Here is a 21,258-nt window from a genome sequence, read left to right as displayed (position 1 = left end):
ACCCAGGGTCCCAGCGCTGGGAAATAGAGCCTTGGGGCACTGATTGAGGACACCTGTGGGGGATTGAGGCGCAGGGAGAGACCCCCAGCCTCACAGGAGAGGTCGTTGGAGAGACCCATGAGGTACACAAGCCCACCCACATGGGAATTAGCACCAGAAAGGTCCAGTTTGCTTGGGGGAAGTGGTGGAAGAGGCTGAAATCAGTAGAGAGTAGAGCAAACGCCATTGTTCCCTCTCAGACCCCACCCCCACATACAACGTCATAACCCAGCGACTGGGTTGCCCCACCCTGGAGAACACCTAGGGATCCGCCCCTCATGCGTAACAGGTGTGACCAGGCCCCCCTCCAAATAAAAAACATGGCTCAAACAGAAGAACAAATGAAAGCCCCAGAACCTATCCTCTTAAGTGACTAAGAGATAGCCAGCCTATCAGATGCACAGTTCAAAACACTGGTGATCAGGAAACTCACAGAATTAGTTGATTTTGGTTGCAAATTAGATGAAAAAATGAAGGCTACAATAAGTGAAAAATTTGAAATAAGTGGAAAGAAGAAAAACACACAGGGAACCAATAGTGATGGAAAGAAAGCTGGGTCTCACATCAATGGAGTGGACCAGAAGGAAGAAAGAAACAAACACACAGAAAGAATGAAGAAATAAGAATTCAAAAAAAATGAGAGGCTTAGGAACCTCCAGGACATCTTTAAACGTTCCAACATCCGAATTATAGGGGTACCAGAAGGGGAAGAGGAAGAGCAACAAATGGAAAAGTTATTTGAACAAATAATAAAGGAGAACTTCCCAAATCTGGCAAAGGAATAGACTCCCAGGAAGTCCAGGAAGCTCAGAGAGTCCCAAAGAACTTGGACTCAAGGAGGAACACACCAAGGCACATAATTACATTAGCCAAGGTAAAAATGAAGGAGGGAATCCTAGAAGCAGCAAGAGATAAGGAGGCAGTTACTTGCAAAGGAGTTCCCATCAGACTGTCAGCTGACTTCTCAAAAAAGACCTTGCAGGCAAGAAGGGGCTGGAAGGAAGTATTCCAAATCATGAAAGGCAAGGACCTACATCCCAGATTGCTCTATCCAGCAAAGCTTTCATTTGGAATGGAAGGGCAGATAAAGTGCTTCTCAGATAAGGTCAAGTTAAAGGAGTTCATCACCAAGCCCTTATTATATAAAATGTTAAAAGGAGTTAACAAAAAGAAGATAAAAAACATGTATAGTAAAATGACAGCAAACTCATAATTATTAACAACCACATATAAAGCAAAAACAAACTAAGCAAACAACTAGAATAGGAACAGAACCACAGAAATGGAGAACACATGGAGGGTTAGCAACAGGGGAGTGGGAGGAAAAGGGGGTAAAAGGTACAGAGAATAAGTACAATAGACGGTAGGTAGAAAATAGCGGGAGGGCAAGAATAGCATGGGAAATACAGAAGCTAAAGAACTTATGACACGTGGACATGAACTGGAGGGGGGGAGTGTGGGTGGGGGGAGGGTGTACAGGGTGGAGGGGGATGGAGGGGGGTAACGGGACAGCTGTAATAGCACAATCAAAATATTTAAAGAATTTTGCAAACTGAAAAAAAATGTTCTGAAAGTTTCTGTGTGATCATCTGGTCCCTTTGAAAATCTTTCAGTGGTTAGAATTCAGTTTGTTGATTTGAATTCTCCTTCACATACCTAGGACGTAAAGTCTGTTAGGGTTCAAAATGGACATACTCCAGAAGAGACAGTAGCTGCTAGATTGTCTCGGAGTGGTGATCAAGGCTTGCCTGCCTGTAGTTTTCCAGTCTTACCGCCTCTTCCTGGGCTGCCAGTGTTCTGCGGAAGAGGCACCCTTGACCGTGACTGACTGTGTCTGGGAGCCCCTGTTCTGTAGCTGCACTTCAGATAAAGGCAAGCTGTCTGGCTGTTTAGAAGTTGGAAATAGCATTTTCTTTTATAAGGTAAATAATATTTTTTCACTGATGGCTTCACTCAGGCCTGCACTGACTAGAATTCATTAAAAAAAAAAACAAACTAGTTTATTAAGTGTGTCAGGTAATAGTGACCCTGTGAACTGTGATTTTAACGAGCCCTTCTCTGATTTTACGCAGACACTGAGGATGCTAGCGAGACGGACCTGGCAAAGCATGACGAAGAAGATTACGTGGAAATGAAGGAGCAGTGAGTATGGCTTTCAGTGTCTTTCCTGGAATACACAGTTGACGAGGAAATCTCTGTAATGACCTTGTGTGTATGACTTGACCGTGGTGGCTCCAACAGCCACGTGTGTGTGTGTGTAGTTTCCAGCCTTTAAATTTGTCCCATTTGATCAGTCTCCCTATTGCGATTTTTTGAGGAGAGGCTAGAAAGAACCCCAAGGAATAATCCCGGGGGAATGAGGCCAAACAACAGGACAGAACCCCCACCCCGCATTTTTTAGCTAGTAAGTTATATTTCATTAATGTTTCTTGTTTAACAACACATGGCAAATGTGATCGTGTAACATCGGGAGGTGGCGGGTTTGCAGCCCAGTGCGGAACGTGAGTGTTTTTGATGTCCGTCTTCATCAGGTTGATCTCCTGCTTCCAGAAGCTCAAAATGCCTTGGTCCATGTTCATTATCACTGTCTTCAGTAACAAATCTGTTCACTGCAGTCAGTAATTAGCATCAAATCCTTATGAGCTTCCTTCTGTAGTGTCTTACTTGTATAGACTATTATTTTCTTTTTTATTAGGGGTTTTTAGTTGGAGCCTAACCTTACGTAAGAGACAGTAATGTCTAATGTTGCCAGTGGTAGGTAAAAATTCTCGGGAGGGTGCAGCTGTCCCCTGCAGTGAATCACGGCATCACATCCTCGTGGCCTTCCTGCTCCAGTGTCTCACTCATGAAGACTATTTCCTTTTTTTTTTTTTAAGATTTTATTTGTTTATTTTTATAGGAGAAGGGAGGGAGAAAGAGAGGGAGAGAAACCCCCTGCTAGGGACCTGGCTCGCAGCCCAGGCATGTGCCCCGATTGGGAAGCGAACCTGTGACCCTTGGGGTTGCAAGCAGGTGCTCAATCCACTGACACCAGCCAGGGCAACAGGTTCTTTATTTCATCACTTCCTTTGGTAAAATGTATCTGTGGGTTGCTTTTTTATACAGAAGAATGAAAAATATCTTGATTGATTAAATAACTGTAATGTTTATTTTTTTAAGTTTATTACTTTTTCTTTTATTGAATTTATTGGGGTGATATTGGTTGATAAGATTATATAGGTTTCAGGTGTACACTCACTTTTTTTTAGATGGGAGAACCATCAGAGAGGGTGGAGGATGTTTCACAGCTACCTGGCGTACAGAGGGGTGTGACCGCACAGCACGTTAACTGTACCCTGGGCGGTGTGCTGGGTTCCAGAGCGTCAGGGAGACCGGGGGTGGAGAGCGGGACTCCCGCCCCAGCGGTGCCCTTGCCAGTCCTCACGCGTTCTCACCCAGGCCTTCTCTGCGTCTTCAGCGGAGCCGCCACCGTGTGCGCCCAGAGAAACTAAAACCGCTCACTGTTATTGTGGACACAGGTGCAAGCCAGTAGTAAAAAAATTTGTTGAATGTATTTTGAAGTTCGTGATTTGACTTATCTCTAAACTAGGTGGTCTACATTCCTCTCATTATAGGTCTTTTTTTTGTTGTTGTTGTCGTTGTTTTTTTTTTTTTTTAAGATTTTACATATTTATTTTATTTTTAGGGAGGGAAGGGAGAGAGAGAGAGAGGGAGAGAGAGAGAGAGAGAGAGAGAAACAAACAAACATCAATGTGCGGTTGCTGGGGGTTATGGCCTGCAACCCAGGCATGTACCCTGGCTGGGAATCGAACCTGGGACACTTTGGTTCTCAGCCCGCGCTCAATCCACTGAGCTACACCAGCCAGGGCATTATAGGTCTTTTTTAAAAAGATTTTGTTTGTTTACTTTTAGAGAGGAGGAAGGGAGGGAGAAAGGGAAACATCCATGTGCAAGAGATACATGGATCAGTCGCCTCTCGTACGCCCCCCTACTGGGGACCTGGCCTTCAACCCAGGTGTGTGCCCTGACTGGGAACTGAACTGGTGATCTTTTGGTCTGCAGGCCAGCACTCAATCCACGGAGCCACCCCAGCCAGGACTCTAGGTCTTATTTGAAAGTTTTGTCACCGCCCTTTGGGTTCTGTCATCCTTTCCAGCCTTTGCTACCCAAAGGGGTAATTCAGCTGAAATCTGACCGGTGCTGAATAGAGGAGGATTACTTCCGGTGGTTTTTCTCATAGCTTCATCCCCGAAACCGTGTGTGCTTTTTAATAAAAATTTAATTTTATTCTCTTCAGGCATTTTACCAATGAACCTTTACCCATTTGAAATGTATTCTCACATACCTGTTTTTTTTCCTGAATCTGAATTTTTTGTTATTTTTCTTCAATGTGTCAATATTCCCTTTCAAAGACAGACTCAGAATTCAAAGGGGTTGTTTGGTGCACTGAGTGTGGTGGAAAATTTAGTGCATTAGGTTCCAAGTACTGACTTCTTGTGTACAGTTTACACACCTGTTCCCTCCTGTACTTGACATGCTTAAACATGCTTTAGAGACAGACTTTTAATTGAATGTGCCCCATAATATTTGATGGTATAGAAAATAATTTTGATTAAAATTTAATGCCTTCCCCTGAAACCTGTATAATTTTATTAACCAATGTCACTCCAATAAATTCAATGAACAGTAAATAAATAAGTAAGTTGCAAGTAGAAACAAACTGGAATGCCTGTGTAGTTCAGGGTGAGCGCTGCGAGTACATCAGAATTTTCCTGAAAGAGTCAGACATCCTTAGTAATTCTCCGATTCTGCCTCTTCCTTCCTCAACCTATAGGTGGTTGGGGTGTATTTGCAGGCTTTAGTGAACCAATCAAAAGGCTGTTGTGCTTGTTACCCATTGGATAGTGGGTTATTTTTTTTTCCCCAGGTTGCAAATCTTGCTTTTGAAATTGGGGGCGTTTTTCAGGTAGAAGCAAAAATATTGCTGGAATGTGATTTACCTGTGGAATCTGCCATTCATACAGACTTGCCAGAGTGTGTAATTGCCTATAATCCACTCGGCGTGGGGGGGAAGAACTCGGCATGCTTTCGCTTTGTGTGTGCGCCGTGTGTCCTCATCCAGCTGGGGCTGCGAGTAAACCGTGCATTTTAACTTTTGTTGCTGAATTACTGTTTCTCTGATCCTAAAAAAGTAGTGCTTTTAAAAATGACAGGAAGGTTTATTAACTTAGTGCTTACACAGCTAAGCTAGCTGTATAGAAAAAATGTGCTTAGGGCATAATTGTACTCCTTTGGAATTTATAATCTCATTGCGGAGGTGATACAAGAGCTGTGTTCAGTGCTTTTTGTGTGTGTGTGTGTGTGTGTGTGAGAGAGACTTATGTTTGTAAGGCTAGAAGAAAATGGCCTCACACTTTTCAGGTTTTTTGTGTAGTCTTGCCTGTTTATCATTGTCACTTGTTTATTAAAATCTGCGTGTCCTCATATTTATAGATTTTTAGACTGATTTCTAAAGGTGGGGTAACAGGAGAATGTACAACATTGGGATGAGATCAGGAACACAGAATCTTGGTCCCTTTCTGACCCTTTGGCTGCTGCTGCATTTTGAACTAGCTGGCGCACTTAAGTTTTCTCTCTCTCCTAAGGGACACCGATGACATTCCTGTAACAGCCCAGGTAGTTTCTGTGTGTAGATCATTTCGGAATTGAGTGTGGAATGTTTTGTCTCTCAGTGTGTGGCTTTTTCTTTACAGGATGTATCAGGATAAACTGGCTTCTCTCAAGAGACAGTTGCAGCAGCTGCAGGAAGGTCAGTGTGTGATTTAACCCTTCATTTCTAAATATACTTCTTACGTTACAAACCTTTGAGATCTGTGTATTTCACTTCTCTGTTGGAGTGATTTAAAATTTTGTAGGGATGATTTTAGCTGTCTCGGTATACATTTTGCTTTTTTTGTCAGTAAAATGCAATTTTCAAACCTGTGGAATTTCATGTAGGGCTTCTGAAGAGCATGAACTGAAGACCAGTCTGCCTCCTGCTAGACACCTAAAAGATACTTATTTATTTATGTATTTATTTTTACAGAAGGGAAGGGAGGGATAAAGAGGGAAACATCAGTGTGTGGTTGCCTCTCTCGCAGGGCTCCCTACTGGGGACCTGGCCCGCAACCCAGGCAGGTGCCCAGACTGGGAATTGAACCGGCGACCCTTTGGTTCTCAGGCCAGCGCTCAGACCACTGAGCCACACCAGCCAGGGCTGTTAAGACACTTCTCGGGAGATGTTTCCAGAACAACAAATACAATTATACTGTTCTTTCTAAACTAAATGCTAATGAACTGCGAATTAACCTCCCGTGTTTTCTCTTTCTAGCATGGTAAATTAAAAATGGATTGTAGCCTTGGCCTGCTAGCTTAGTTGGTTGGAAGGTTGTCCCAATATACCAGGGTTGCAGGTTCGATCCCTGGTCAGGGTACACTCAAGAAACAACCAACCAATGAATGTTCCAATCAATGAGGTGGAACAATAAATAGATAGTTCTCTCTCTCAAATCAATAAATAAAAATTATTTTTCAAAAATGGATTGTATCTTGTTGAATATTGTTTTCTGTTAAAGGCAATTCAGGCTCTCGAGTCTCATTATGGGGCTGAATCCCAACTTCACTGCTTTCTAGAGATTTGACCTTGGGCACAGCACTTTCTCTTGCTTAACTGAAGGCAAAGTAAGTGTGTGGGATTATGTACAAAGAGCAACTCATACTGTCAGGGCAAAAGTAGGTTTACAGTTTGTAGGGAGAATAACACAGTGGTTAATAATACAAGAATAAAGTGCGTTTCCTGTACTCACAACTGTAACCCTACTTTTGCCCCATGCTCTATATCTTACTAAAGTGTTACCATTAGGAAACACTTCCACATTAATTGGGACCCTCATAACGAGCAGCTTTTGGGAAGAGCAAAGAAAAGAGTAGAGATTTGGTAAGAATCTAAACCTGAGCTGTCCAGTATTGTTACTAGCCACGTGTGGCTGTTTATATTTAACTAAAATTAATAACTCAGTTCCTCAGTTGCATTAGCCACGTTTCAAGTACGTAGTAACCGCATGTGACCAGTCGCTGCCACGTTGGACAGTGCGATGTAGAACGTTTCCGTCATCGCAGAGGGAGTTCTGGGTAGCATCGATCGAGACCTTACCTTACTGAGGGAGAAGGAAGTTCTCCCAGGAAAGGAAAGCCTGTTGACTTGGACCGTAGCAGCGAGTGATCAGAGTCTCCTGAGATTTCCTGACCTTTCTGCAACTGCTCGTTTGCTACAGTCTTAACCCACTGGGCTGGTGCGACTTCTACTGTGCGTGGGTTGGGGGGCCGGTGTCCAGTTAGTTCTGTGTGTGCCTTCCTTAGTTTGCGTTTCATTCTGACGTGGCTAAGACAGCCACTGGTGGTGCTAGAAAATACTTTTAGGAACCAGAAGGGAGAGCACATCATCAAAGTAACTTTTTATTTTCTAAATCTCAAAATCAGGTACGTTGCAGGAATATCAGAAGAGGATGAAAAAACTAGACCAGCAGTACAAAGAGAGGATACGGAATGCAGGTAAGTGCCGTCTTAAATGGAAATAAGTCGTCTTCAGACTTTCCTGTTTTTGCTCATCATCAGTGTCATGTGGCCGTTAAGAGCTGTTCTCCAAAGAGGGGAAAAATGTGTCTCAGATACCCCATTGTGGGAAGAGTTTTAGGGAAGAGAGATTTTAAAAAGGTGCAGTTATGTTAAACTGGTTCATCTTTTTTTTCCAGTGACCAACCACGGTCCATAGCTGAGGTTGTTAGTGGTGGCTCCTGGCAGTCAGTTCTACACCCCCCCCCGCCCCCCCCATTTCCTGAGCTACCACTGGCGACCCAAGAACTGCACATCCTTTGCTGGGTCTGCATGGCTGGCTTCACGGACCGTCCGAGGAGCTGACATGTAAAAGGAGTGTAGGTGGTTCTGCTGCTCTTTTGAGTTTGCTGCTTCTGATATTTTGTGCTCTGGGAGGAGAGTGACCCCTTGTTTTTTCCCCCCTCAAGTTTTATACGCATTTGGGGAAAAATACACTTTTTGTCTGTTGTACACAGTAAATGTGTTCGTTCAACAGAGGTTCGTTGAGCAACTGCTGAGTCTAAGCTCTGTGAGCAATATAAAGTGGTGTTAGACATTGTCTTTGACGGAGGGAACTTCTGTTTCATTGACAAAAGGTATCTGAAGGTGTAAATGAAGGAGCACTGTAAGGTGAATAGAGAATCCAGCACCAAGTGAGATGTGGTGACTGCTTTAAAGTGCGTAAACACAAATCCCTGTGTTTACAGGAAATCTTTGCGTTAAATTTTGAAGCTCCCCATCAGCCAGCATTTTCATTGCCCGCATGGTCTTTGTTCCTGCAGTGGTGAAAGTAATGTTGGGTTTTAAAACGAGGTCTGGGTGCCCCTCCTCAGGCTGCTGTCCTCTCCTTTCCCTCCCTGTGACTCTCCAGCTTTCTGATGGTGGGTGGGCCGCTTCCTTCTCTGCCGCAGTGAGCAGATGGGCCGTGGACACCAGCGGAGAGAGGAGGAGCTGAAGGGTGTGGGGAGTGCGGGAACAGTGTGGATACAGCCCCGAGCCTTCTGCCTGTCCGCCTCCCTCCTGCCCCTGTGATTACCTGCACCCCCCAACCCTGCACCCCCAACCCCCGCCCCCACCGAGTTCTTGAGGCATGTCCTTGGAACATCTTTAGAAGCTGTTCTTTCCCTGGAGTTCCCTTTTAGCAGGGAAAGGAGGTGGCGAGGTGGAGAGAGAGGTCCTAGGTCTAGGTTTTCCATTGCTTTAGGTCTTATGCTTTTAAGCAGGTATTTACTCTTGGAGCCTCAGTTTCCCCATTGTAGAGTGGAACTTACCTCATGGCATTGGTTTAAGATGTAAGTAAGGAAAGAAAATTGATGTGAGCCATTTTTCTTAAGCCAGAACTGCGGGATGGGTATAGAGTTGTTTCTCCTGTCCTTGCATAACCTTTCCTAAACAGCCCCCGCCCTTATAAAAATGCAGAATAGCACCTAAATTAGTCATGTCTTGAGCTTTAAAAAGCACATTCTGTGCAGAGAGAATCCACCTGCTTTAGTAGTGTCTGTTGTTTGGCTGCTTTAACTAAAACCACCACCACCACCACCAACTCTAAGTGCTGACTGTCGGTGTGACCTGTTGGTGCAGGTGTGATTTCTCAGAGCGGCGCAGACTTCAGCTGCCTGGCTGGTTCCCGACGGTCCAGGTGTGAAGTAGTCATAGGGGTGAGCACGTCGGCTGCGTGCGCCCGTGCTCGAGTGCTCCGAGCTTCCCAGTGAGCAGGGCTTTCGGGGGGAGGGGGTGGGGGGGTGTTAGAAAATAATAAATGGCTTGTCCCTTTGCTTGGTTAATTTTCTCATTCAATAACTGTTATTTGACATCTGGATTTTTAATCTGGAGTCCCTGAAACTCAAAATCTTACGACGTGTGGGAATGCGCATATGTGATTATTTAAAAAGATTTTATTTAATTTTAGAGAGAGGGAAAGGGACGGAGAAAGAGAGGGAGAGAAACATTGATCAGTTGCCTCTTGCACGCCCCCAACTGAGGACCTGGCCCACAGCCCAGGCATGTGTCCTGACTGGGAATTGAACCTTCGACCCTTTGTTTCACAGGGTGGTGCTCAATCCCCTGAGCCACTCCAGCCAGGCATATGTGATTTTTAATGGGGTGATGGATCCGTGGGGTTTATCCGATTTGCAAAGGAGACCACGGTGAAATGTGAATAGCCCACCCTGGAGTTGTGGGTCTCCGGGCAATCTCTGTGGACCTTATGTGGCAGCTCCCGTGTTGTCCAGGGAGGGTCAGAAGCCAGGGGTCCATTTCGTTCCAAGTCCTAGGTTTGCTGAGGGCCTTCCAGTCTAGTATCAGGAAAGCTGCTGGATTAGTATTTGCCAATTGCCTGGCACACAGTGGGTGCCAAATAAGCTGTTGAATACTGTGGGGTCCATACTTTCAGTTGTCTGAGAGGGGTGGGCCAGCAGAGGGTCCTCAGGAAGGGCCTGGCGGAGCAGGCTGCGTTAGATCTGAAATTGCTCCTGGGGCCTGGCCCTGAGCAGCGGCTTGGCAGCCTGAGAGGAAAGCTGGGGGGGCTCAGAACCTCTGCCCTCTGATGTCTCGGGGACCATCCTCCCTTCTGCCGCACGGAGCCCTTAACACAGCGCTTCCAAGACATCGGTGTTGACTCTGCTTCTGGAGTAAGTGCACTGCTTCCTCCTGACCCATCCTGCCCTGCAGGACTGTTGGGGGGTTTGTATTGAGTGAAAGAAGGGATAACTTTATTTTTATTTTGTCAAGGTAGTTGGGTTCCTGCTGCTTGTTTTTGCCCTTGGGCAGAGCTGCCAGAGCTGAAGTTGTTCAGGGCCAACTTTTAAGTAGACACAAGTGCTTCTTGCTTCCTTCCCCTTCATGTATATCAGCACTTTCCTGATGAAAACATTTGCTCTGGGTAATCGTGCCTTCAGAAAGCAATTACTGCTTCTAAATGAATCCTAACACACTGTCTAAAAAGGTGACAGCCTAGCGAATCTAATTGCACGTTTTATCTCTTTCAGAACTCTTCCTCCAGCTGGAAGTAAGTACCATGGATCTTCGGGGTTCGCAAGCGCTTCCTCAGTCTGGGATCTTGCTCTTGCCCTCCCGCTGGGGGCCTTTCCTTCTCTCACCAAATAGGTAGTTGGGAAGCCTCCAGCTGGAAGCCTTTGTCACTGTTCTGTCTGACGAAAGGACATTTGGTCTCAAATCGGAACTTCCGACTACTCATTTGTTTGTTGGGCAGCCTCTGCGTGCACAGGGGACAAGGGGCACTCACCTCTCACGGCTTTCTTGTTGACTTTGCTCTCCCAGTAAAGCCACTTGGGAGTGTGTCTGAACTCTTCAGGGCCTCATAATTTGTTACATTGGTCCTTGAAGGAGCCCGGTTTCTGAGTTGGCTCCGTAGTTGAGTTTTACAGCTGAGACTCTCTGGGTTAGCAGGAAAGACGGATTAAATATTCCCTCTCACTCAGCAGACGTCTGGTGCCGGTTATGGGTGAGGCACAGCGCTGGGGTGCAGAGGTGCGGGCCTGCGTCCTGAACGACGCACTGCTCCTGGGGTGGCTCGTGTGCATGCGTGTCTGTGGGGGGCGGTTGGGGGCGTCGTGAGTGTATTAGAGCCACACGAGCGTGAGAAGGTCGTGATGTATCAGGGCCGCATTACTGGCAACCACTTCAGTACGGAAGTCAGTGCAGCACACGCAGTCACAGCCTGAAGGATCGCACGGTCTGCAGCCACTGCCCCCGTGAGCCCTCGGAGGGGGGGGTTTAGGAAGCCGACGTACTTGCAGTTCTGCTTAGTGTAATTTCAGCCTTTGAGTGCTTCGGGTGTAGCCACCTAGTAAATGATCTGCCGTAGTTGCTCTTTATCTTGCTGAGCCATCTTGACTCAGTTAATTTTGAATATAGATATTTCATCTAGAATGCACTATTTTCCTTCGATACTGTGTCCTTAAAGGACACGCGAGCCATAAAAATACAAGATGTGGAACAGAGGAAATGCCCGAATGGCAAGTGAGGTATACTCATGAACAGGAGCAGGAGTTGTGTGGTTCGAGCCGAGGCACTCACTGGAACACGGGCTTTCAGGTCCCCGCTGCCGCAGCCGTGTGTGTGAGTGCAGCTCTTTCTCGCGTTTCCAGTGAAGGTATTTTCTGTGCTCTGGGTGCAGGGCCGCTTCAAGGTGGGGCCCTGGCTGCCAGGTCCATGTTCCCCTGTTCTGTGTTTCCCTTTTGCTCAGACGGAACAAGTGGAAAGAAATTACATTAAAGAAAAGAAGGCCGCAGTGAAAGAGTTTGAAGACAAGAAGGTGGAGCTGAAAGAGAACCTGATTGCTGAGCTGGAAGAGAAGAAGAAAATGATTGAAAATGAAAAGCTGACGATGGAACTGACTGGAGGTACGGAAGCACCGGCAGGGCCCTGGGAGCCCCGAGACTGGGGCTGGGGAGGGTCTGCGTTCCAGTTAGCCCCTCCTGTCCTACGTCTCAGCGCCTCCTTAGAGCCGAGCAAGCCGAAAGCAGAGTGGGCTTGGATGTGACAGGTCAGGTTTCTAATTTTGTCTTGTGATGGCTGTGTGACTTCATTCAAGCCACTTAACATCTCTGAGCCTGTTTCCCCCTCTGTAAAACGGGTTGATCACACCCTGTCTCACACGATTGTGGTTAGAAATGTGAGTGCCTAGTAGAGTGCCCTAAACATAGCAGGTGTCCCATCGAATTGGTACACCTTTCATAGTAACTGTGCCCTCTGGCTTATGCTCTGTTTAATTTAATTCTTGGGTCAGCTGCCATTCGTGTCTCGTTTATATTCACAGATTACCTACCTCAGTTCCTGTGCTGCTTTTTTTTTTTTTTTTCCCCCATTCTGCCTTAATTACAAAAAAGACCTTGTCATCCTTCAACCTAGATGTGAGAACAAAGGCTTTGGGCTGTATCATCTGTGCTATGAGATCCCTTCTCCCAGGCCTTACTGTGAAACTTTCAGAAAGAGTTGATGCAATTTCAGCAAGGGTGGCCACACTGAACTCCTTTCCTGAAAAGGCAGTAAAGTTACCTGGACTCAGAGCCAGTCCCTCCCTCGCCTTCTAGAATTTGGGGATCTGCGTATGGAAACTCAGCAGGTTTAAGGGAGAGGCAGTATGAGCTCTCTCTTCTGTTGCCATATGTAGACTGATGAATCCTGGAAGAATACAGGGCAGGAACTGGCTTAAATTAGCTCTTTCGGAACTTGGCAAAACTTCCATCAGCAGATAGCACAGGGAAAGTCAGTGGTGAGTTGGCCACTGGGATGTGTAAGAGGCAGAACTTAACTTTTATAATCATGTTCTGAAGATTCTGGGGCCCTGGCATGCCTGAGTTTAGTAGGGATCCATAGCAAATGCATTGTGTGTATGTTAATTCCTTGTGCTTAACTTTGAAAGTGAAGTAACTGTTGAGGCCTGTGTCTCCCCATCTGTATTCATGGTGCTGTGAACCAGTGGCACAAAGTGGCCTCCCAACTGACATAAACTTCTAGCTCTAAACCCCATGATGTACCAATGAGAATGTGTATTACGGAAAGTGGGGGCCTTGTTCTTGAAAAAAGTCTCCTGTGATGGCTTCCTCATTGAGAGGTATGGCAAAAGGAGTGAATTCCTCGCAGATCTGAAAGGAGCTCAGAAATGATTTTTGGGTGAGAACGGACACTGGAATGGCATCTTCAGAGAGCACCGTCTCGGTCCTGTGCAGTGCCTTTTCATTAGCCTGTGAACACTGCGGCACCTGGTTCGGTACCAGGCTGCCAGCCTGTCTTCTGGCCTGCACCCGTTTTCTCCGACGGTGGCTGTGGCTGGCATTGACGCCTCCTCACTCTCTGCCGAAGCCACCAGATGTTCGGGAGCCTTGATTAGGCTGGTGGGAGATACTGCTCGTGTGTCGCTGCCCCCTTTTCATCTGCAGGGGGGGACATCCTCACCGCACCTGGGATTTGGCATCCTAATTATCGACAAGCGAGAGACGTTGTTTGGCCAGGCAGTTTTACAGCTGGAACGTTAAGTAGGACAGGAGGCATCCTCAGTGACTCGAGGCCGAGACTAGCAGAGTAGAAAAGACAAATGCGGGGAAACCATTTGGAATGCGGTGCAGGAAATGACAGAAGTGCGCAGACCTAGCCGTGGGCACTAAAGGTACTGATGTCCTTCCTTGAGCTGTTTGGTGCCCTTGGTTTGGAGAGCGCTGCCAAGGTAATGATAGAGTGTGGAAAGGAAAGGCACTGGAGCTGGAAGGATGATTAGCATTTCTACAGATGGTGCAGCTACGGTTTTGGATTAAGGGCCTGATTTCATTCCTCTCATTGAGTGACTTATTTTGCCTTTGTGCACTGACGCCCAGCGTCAGCGTTGCCCAGTTCTGCCTGGAAGAGAGATTTCTTCCGAACTCCTTTTATGGTTCAACACGAAGATCTCTTGAAAAACGAAATGAAATAAGACTGATGAGACGCTTAGTGCAAGTAACCCATTGGAAATGGGTGGATCCGATGACCTGCTTTGTCCAAACAGGACTGAAAGCATTTATAGACCTCCATAGGAATTAGAAGGTTCTCTTCACTGCCCCAACCTCTGCGGAGAGCTGCTGTCGACAGCTGAGTGGTGTGGGTGGAAGGTGTATCATCAGTAAAGCACCCAGGGAAAGTTCTAGGTCATTGCTCCCTCAGCTTGAACGCGTGTGAATCGCCTAGGGTTTTGGTGAAATGCAGACTGTGGTTCAGGAGGTCCGGAGTGGAGCCCGAGACCCTGCATTTCTAAGCACCTCCCGGGGGCTGCTGGTGCTGCTGGTCGGACCTCACTCTGAGCAGCGAGGTTGTAGGTAGAAATGAGCCCAGGGAGTTTCCTCTGCAGTTGAGGTGAGGTTATTAGTAAGTAACCCAAATAATTGAGAATTTAATGAGCTTGAAAATGTGGGGAGCTTTATCATTTTTAATTCATTTTTCCTCTTCCTGTCTTCAGGACAGCTGTCATTTTTCCTTTCTTCCAGCAGCTCACTAACTGCCACTTCATTTTCTTGAGTAAGTTCTTGCCCCGCCAGATGCACCCTCCTATCATCAGGCCCTTGGTGAAGCGACTCATGACCTCAGCCAAAACTGTTAGTTTCCTTCAGCAGATACTGGATTCATAGCTGGGGCCATGAGGAATTATAATATGAAAATAGGAGCTCTGCTTTTTGAGTGCTTACATTGAACTAACTGCCAGGCACTGTTTAAAACGGGAGAGCTGCCCCTGCAGGCTGACGGATGCGGGTGAGCCCTAGTGCTGTTGTGAGCCTCTGTGGTGGGGTCTTGTCGTTCGGCACGGAGACGACAGCCTCACTTGGAGGGTTGGTGCAAAGGTTGCCCGAGATAATGCCTCTGAGGTGCTTGGGAGAGCGGCTGGCGTGCAGGGTGAGCACACAGGGTGTAGGGAGCTGTGACCGGCTTCTGTTCTGCAGCTCCCTGTGACCTGACTTGGCCCAGGTCGGCTCAGAAACAGCTGCTGGCCCCCAGTGCCGCCGGTGAGCTGGTGGGTCCGGCAGAATTTGTCTGACGCCCAGCCTGTGTTCTTCACTGCCATGTTCTGTGGACTCCCCGCGTCTACCGTGGATTCGTGTGGCACTGAGTGACCCGCAGAATGAGGCTAGTAGCTGAGGGCGGTGGCCTCGAGGAGCTTGTGTTCCGATAGAGGACTGACACAGTTCCCGAGTCTTCCCCGACACGCTGCAGGCAGGGGCGAGAGAGAGGGCTCCTGACCAGAGAGAAACGTTTGATGGGCTTGTTTCCATTGTAAACCTTTAAGGTACCGTGTTTTTCGGGCTATAAGACGCACCCCCACCCCCTTTTGGGAGGAATAATGGTTGTTAATGCTGCTGTTGAATTCTGTTTACTTTTACACTGGTGAAATATTATGTTATTTATGTTATTAAATATTTTACCACACTCTTTGCTTCAAAATTTTGTTTTCCTATTTTCCTCCTCTAAAACCTAGGTGCTACTTATGGTCCGAAAAATACGGGTATACGTGGTTGTACTGGTATAGGAGCAGTAAGTGTCACCCAATCTGTAACAGATGCCAGTGAGTGGGGCACCTTAGAAGTCAAGTTCAGAAGCAGAGGTCCCGCACGAATATCTGGGGAGGGAGAATGGAAGCAGTGACCTGGATTTCGGGTGGAGTGGGCTTGTTCCCAGGATGTTCTTTACTGGTGCTGCTGATGTGGGATCCGGGATGTTTAAAGTGGTGGAGGGTACAGAGGAGGGCTTGGTTGGTGCACTCTTTAAATGCCACCCCTGAACCCTGGGCAGCTTCGGCCTAGTGGAGATTGGTTCCTCCCTGGTTTGGCCTCCAACGATCCGGCCTTGATTTGTGCAGCCCTCCCCCACCCATCTCCTGTAAGCACCCGTTTGTGGTTGTTACTGCAGCATTAATAGATGACACTGGTGGGCCTGCCACCCTGCTGGAGAGCGGCATGGGTGTGCTGGGGTTCGCTCTGGGCCTGTGGTCTAGTCCCATGTCACTCTGCTCCTGCTTTTGGGGTAGTTTCCAGTCTCCTACAGTGTTTATTCTGTCATAGCTTTTCTTGCACTTTCATCCTTTTTCCTATAACTAATTTTTTTTCAACAGCTAAACAGGTATAAGTTTGTTTTAATGGTATGAGTATGTTAGAACGAAGCTTTTACTGGAGTGGTACGTTGTAGGCAGGTGAGCTGTTGGAGTCAGTCAGGAGGCCTAGGGAGGTGCAGGACAAAAGGCCCGCTGGTAAGTGGTAGCTGTATGTTAATTGTGGGAAGTGATGTTATTAGGGATATCTCTCCATCGGGACTGTGCTGTCATGACCACGTGGCACAGATTCAGCCTGCGCTCCCACTTCTTAGCTGGCAGGGCCATTGCTGCCTGGGGAACTCCTGCGTCTGTCAGGTTCGGCCGTCCCACTCTCCTTCCCGGTGAGCAAAGCATTAGGGTTTACGTGATTGAAGGTCACTTGTACGAGATGGTTTGGAGAGGAGCTGCGTGCCTAGTCTTGTTGCTTGTTCCGTCCCTTTTACCTTTTCTGTCCCTTATACACTCTGGTGTAATTGTTCAATGTTTCTGCAAATAGATTCTGCAAATACATTGTATCCCACTGAAGCAAACCTACCAGGAACACTGTGCGTGCGCCTGGGAGGCTTTCTGATCTGAGCCGGTTAGAGATGCTTTGTGCTGGTGCAGCTTGTCTGAGAGGAAGACCGGTTTCCTTCTCCAGAGTCAGACTTTCCAAGGTCTGAGTTTCAGCTCCGGAAGTTTGATTTTTGTCAGCGGACCCAAATTGAGCCCCTTCTGGGACTCTTACTGGCCAGACTCACAGGAGGCTGATGCCGTAAATGCCAGCCTGTTGCTTCCAGTGAGTGACCGGCACTTGCAGCAGACTCAGATCCAGGTGGTCAGTGTGCGTCCCTCTGTAAAATCTCCCTTAGCAGTCAGGCAGGCAGGGCTGGGGTTGGAACAGAGTGAGGCAAGCAGACCATGTGGTTGTACAGTTTTGGGTTGTGATACTCGGATGTTGCTCTGATCCTCGAATCACATCTTCCACCTGGACCAGTGGCCAGGCGCGCCCCCTGCTCTGTCATCTCCCCTGGGTGGTGGTGGAGCATGCCAGTAAATTGTATCAGCTTCTTCAGAGCACCTTCCTTCCACTGAAGTAGTCCTTTGGAGTTAATTAATTAGGTTATTGTTGTGAATAAGCTAAAATAATAATTGATTTTCACCATTTCCTAGGAAGAATTTGATTGTATGTTTGGATTTGTGAGTGATGCAGTGACACTTTTCTGAGTATATTGGCCGTGATTGGGCTGGTTTATTACCAGGTCTTCAGCTGCATCTGCACTTTGCTTGCTTCCGTCATGCATTGCCCAGCCTCCCCACCCACCAGACGGGCAGCCGAGGGGCGGGGCACACTGGGCATGCTCCGTGGTGCACAGGATGCCCCCAGGTTGGGTGAGCTCCCTTTGCACCGTTTTCTGAGTCGGGTCTGGACGGTGCAGAGCCGCGCAGTTGACATTGATTGCCTTCAGGTCTGTAACTTCTACTTCAGCTTTTGTTCTTTGACCTTTTATTTTTATTTTTATTTTTAAAAAGATTTTATGTATTTATTTTTAGAGAAGTGGGGAGAGAGACATCGATGTGAGAGAGAAACATTGATTGGTTGCCTCTTGTACACGCCCCAACCGGAGACTGCACCTGCAGCCTGGGCATGTGTCCTCACTGGGAATCGAACCGGCGACCTGTTGCTTTGTGGGGTGATGCCCAGCCGAGCCACACTGGTCAGGGCTGCACCTTGACTTTTTAAAAAGACCTTTGTATGGTTGTTTTCATGACTTAAAATATGACAGTGGAAACTAGCGTTGATCGAACTCTTAGTGTGGAAGGCACTGTACTGAGAGCTTCACATGTATCATCTCCCGTAACCCTCACAGCACCACGTGAGGGCGGTTTTATTGATAATTTTGTTTCATACGTGAGGAGACTTGAGACATGGAGTGTTTACGTAGTCTGCCTGAGGTCCCACCACCGTGGCAGGGATTCAGACCACTGGCCAGTAGGTAACTGGAGAATGGCAGCATCTCAGCAGAGGGTGAGAGGGTTCTCCTAGGCTGAAGCCCCCCTCCCCACACCTTTCCCTTAAAGGTGCGTGTGTATGTTTGTCTTTCCTTCTACCTTCACTTCCAGGTTCTGATCAGGTGGCTCTGGGGCAGGTATTCTTACATTACAGAAATTCTCACTGCAGTGAGGGTTGGGTAGATTGACACATTCCATTCTTGCCACAGATTCCATGGAGGTGAAACCCATCATGACCAGAAAGCTGCGGAGGCGACCGAATGACCCGGTCCCCATCCCAGACAAGAGGAGAAAGCCTGCGCCTGATATCCGTTTGCATCGGCTTCGATCGCTTTTTCTTGTCCCTTAAGACTGCTTGAGTCCTTTGTTTACCCCTGTGATGGAACACACATGGTTATTGTGCTACAGAAAAGTCAGGTCTGACCACAAAGCAGGGGCTGGCCATTTTATTGCTGGAGTTCTCAGTGCCTGCTGCTGTTAGTGGGAAGGGTTTAGAGGGAGTAGTTATTTGGAAAGGTGCTTTGTGTTGGAAGTTCAGCCTGGTTTTAATACTCACTTGGAGATTCAGGGGCAACTGAAAACGCATGTGCCTTTATATTTTTCACCTGCAAAATGAGGACAGCGATAACCTGCGTTTTCTACCTCGGTCATCTCTGTCCCTGGATTGCACACTGTCGTTAAATGAAAGCAGACGAGATTCAGGCAGACATAAAGGAGCCTCTTGAATCATAAAAATGGGAATGGGAAGAGGGCATATGGGAACGTATTGTTTCTGTCCCTTTTGAGGAAGTAATAAATAGCCATTTGCACAAAATTGTTTAGTCATTTGTCTGCCCCCAGGGAAGGGTGCAACTTCAGGTCCCTTTATCTTCACAACTGAGAGTGGAAGTGGCTAGGGAAGATTAACCCCATGTGTGCGTGTGGAAGTCATCAGCTCTTTGGAACAAAAGCACTTCATAAATTCAGGATGAAGTTCGTTTACTGTGTGCCGTGCTCACTATTACTGCAGTTACCTATTGAAGCTCGCTCCCCCTTTGCATCCTTGAAGTTTGCAAGATGGGGGAAGGGGCGGGTATGAATTCTCTTACATACCTGGCACCACGACATTCGGTAAGAGTCAAAAACTTCCAAGAGACACGCTGTTATTGTAAAAATGTCATGCAGCATGATTACCCTCTGTAAACTGTAAAACCTTGGTACCATTTCGTTGAATTCTGTTTGCTTGGAAACTGCTTTTCATCTGCCTTTCTTTAACTCTCAACACCCCAGCTGAACTATTTGCTAACAGATGAGCAGATCATGGAGGATCTGAGAACGTTAAATAAGGTACGGTTCAGTGTTTTGATTTATTTGAAAGCTTTAGGCGTGATACGATTTTCTGCTTTACTTTGTTCACATATTACTGCTAAATCAATTTGATACCTTTGACATCGTAAGTTGCATCTGGAATGATTTTCTCTAAGATTTTTTTATTGTTCTTTCTACAGCTTAAGTCACCCAAGAGACCAGGTAAGTGCATGACATTATTGACATTTGTGCAGTTTTTTTTTTATCACGTACTTGGAGAAGCATGCGAAAACCTGGCAGGGAATTGTTGCAATCCCCAAATATAAAGTGCTCATCATTTGCCTAAAAGTAATCATCGTGAAAACTGAAGAGAACCTTAAGTGCACCCCCGCCCGATTTTTTTTTAATCCCGTTATGTTAAAGCTATTTTTGTCTTTTCCTGAGGATTTATTGTAAAAGAGACATTTGATTGGCTTGGCTGGTAAAGGTGTCCTTTGTATATGGGCATCAGCCATAAGATTTAAGTACACATCCATTTCCGAAAATGAAACCGGAAGGGTTTGTCACTCTGACTCTCTGTGGAGTTCAGTACGAGGCACTGCTGTTGCAGTGGCTTTCCCTGGCCCGGCTCTGGCCAGGGGCTTGCAGGCTGCTCCCAGTCCCAGCCTGGGGGAGAGGCCAGCCCAGTGTTCACGGCGGTTCCTTCCAGAGCAGCCCTCGGGGGTCAGCGCGCGCAGGCTCTTGGGTGGAATTCTGCCCTGGCGGGGGGGTGTTCTGTTTTACACACTGCCATTACTCACACGTCCCTCTATTCACCGAGTCTTGGGGGAGAGAACAAGATTCTTCCTTCTTTAAATAATTTCCTCCTGAGGGCTGCCGTGGTCCACAGAGAGGGCCCGTGTGTCCGAAGGCACAGTGAGGAAAGGGGTTCTCTGAGTAAGTGTGTGAGTTTAAATCATTTAAACCACTGTAGCTGTTAGCACTGTGTTAGCTTGACTCTACACATACCCAGCAGCCTGCTCTGCCCCGTGATAAGTATTTCTAGAAATTCCTTAGGTTTTTTATACATTTAAAGAGATTTACCGAATTCTCCTCCTTTTGGGCTTCTGGTGGTCACCGGGATTTTAGTTCTACTCCAGGCGACCTTGGGCGGATCCCTGGGCCCGCCTGAGCTTCGGGTTCCACTGCCGTTCCCTGAGGCCAATCTTGCATACCTCACAAGGTTGCTTGGAGGGTTGCTGGATGTGGCAAAGACGGATTGTACTGAATTTCCATTCATTACAACTGTAAGGGCTCGATGATTGTGACTATTAGCACCTGTTAGTAGCATTTTGGCTAAAGCATGTTACTGGTGGACTCACATGTTTGTCTTGTGCCCAGTCACTGAAATGTTTCTTTGGTGTCTCCAGCCTCCCCGTCCTCTCCCGAGCACCTGCCCGCCACACCTGCCGAGTCTCCGGCCCAGAGATTTGAAGCCCGGATAGAAGATGGCAAATTGTACTATGATAAAAGATGGTACGTTGTCGGAGAGAAACATGGATTACTCGTAAGAGTCTCAAAAGAACCACTTGGAAAGAGGGCTGGGCCAGCCTGTAGTTGCCGTTTCAGAGCATGGCTGCTGCTTACCTTAGGTAGCACTGAAAGTGGAGTGACACTTAAACGGGTGCCAGGAGTTGCTCCGTTGTTGCTAGTTGTTAGAGCCCTGAGGGCAGTGTCTTTCCAAAACGTGTTCTTTG

The 21,258-nt window shown here is 47.2% G+C and overlaps 1 protein-coding gene across 1 annotated transcript in view; it reads left to right on the top strand.

Moving 5' to 3' along the window:
• Window positions 1-21,258, top strand: part of SUDS3 (SDS3 homolog, SIN3A corepressor complex component) — a 35,971-nt gene that overhangs the window by 2,009 nt on the left and 12,704 nt on the right. The window contains exons 2-10 of the mRNA XM_045843551.1: window positions 2,112-2,181; window positions 5,793-5,848; window positions 7,558-7,629; window positions 10,659-10,678; window positions 11,879-12,035; window positions 18,445-18,540; window positions 19,500-19,561; window positions 19,723-19,744; window positions 20,932-21,037. Of these exons, the coding sequence (XP_045699507.1) occupies window positions 2,112-2,181; window positions 5,793-5,848; window positions 7,558-7,629; window positions 10,659-10,678; window positions 11,879-12,035; window positions 18,445-18,540; window positions 19,500-19,561; window positions 19,723-19,744; window positions 20,932-21,037 (661 nt within the window). The remainder of the gene's footprint in view (window positions 1-2,111; window positions 2,182-5,792; window positions 5,849-7,557; window positions 7,630-10,658; window positions 10,679-11,878; window positions 12,036-18,444; window positions 18,541-19,499; window positions 19,562-19,722; window positions 19,745-20,931; window positions 21,038-21,258) is intronic.

This window comes from Phyllostomus hastatus, unplaced genomic scaffold (assembly GCF_019186645.2).
Source record: "Phyllostomus hastatus isolate PE091 unplaced genomic scaffold, TTU_PhHast_1.1 phas_contig_1162, whole genome shotgun sequence".
NCBI classification, from domain to species: Eukaryota; Metazoa; Chordata; class Mammalia; order Chiroptera; family Phyllostomidae; genus Phyllostomus; species Phyllostomus hastatus.
The sequence above is the reverse complement of the archived record's forward strand: the minus strand, read 5'-3'. Positions and strand labels throughout refer to the sequence as shown.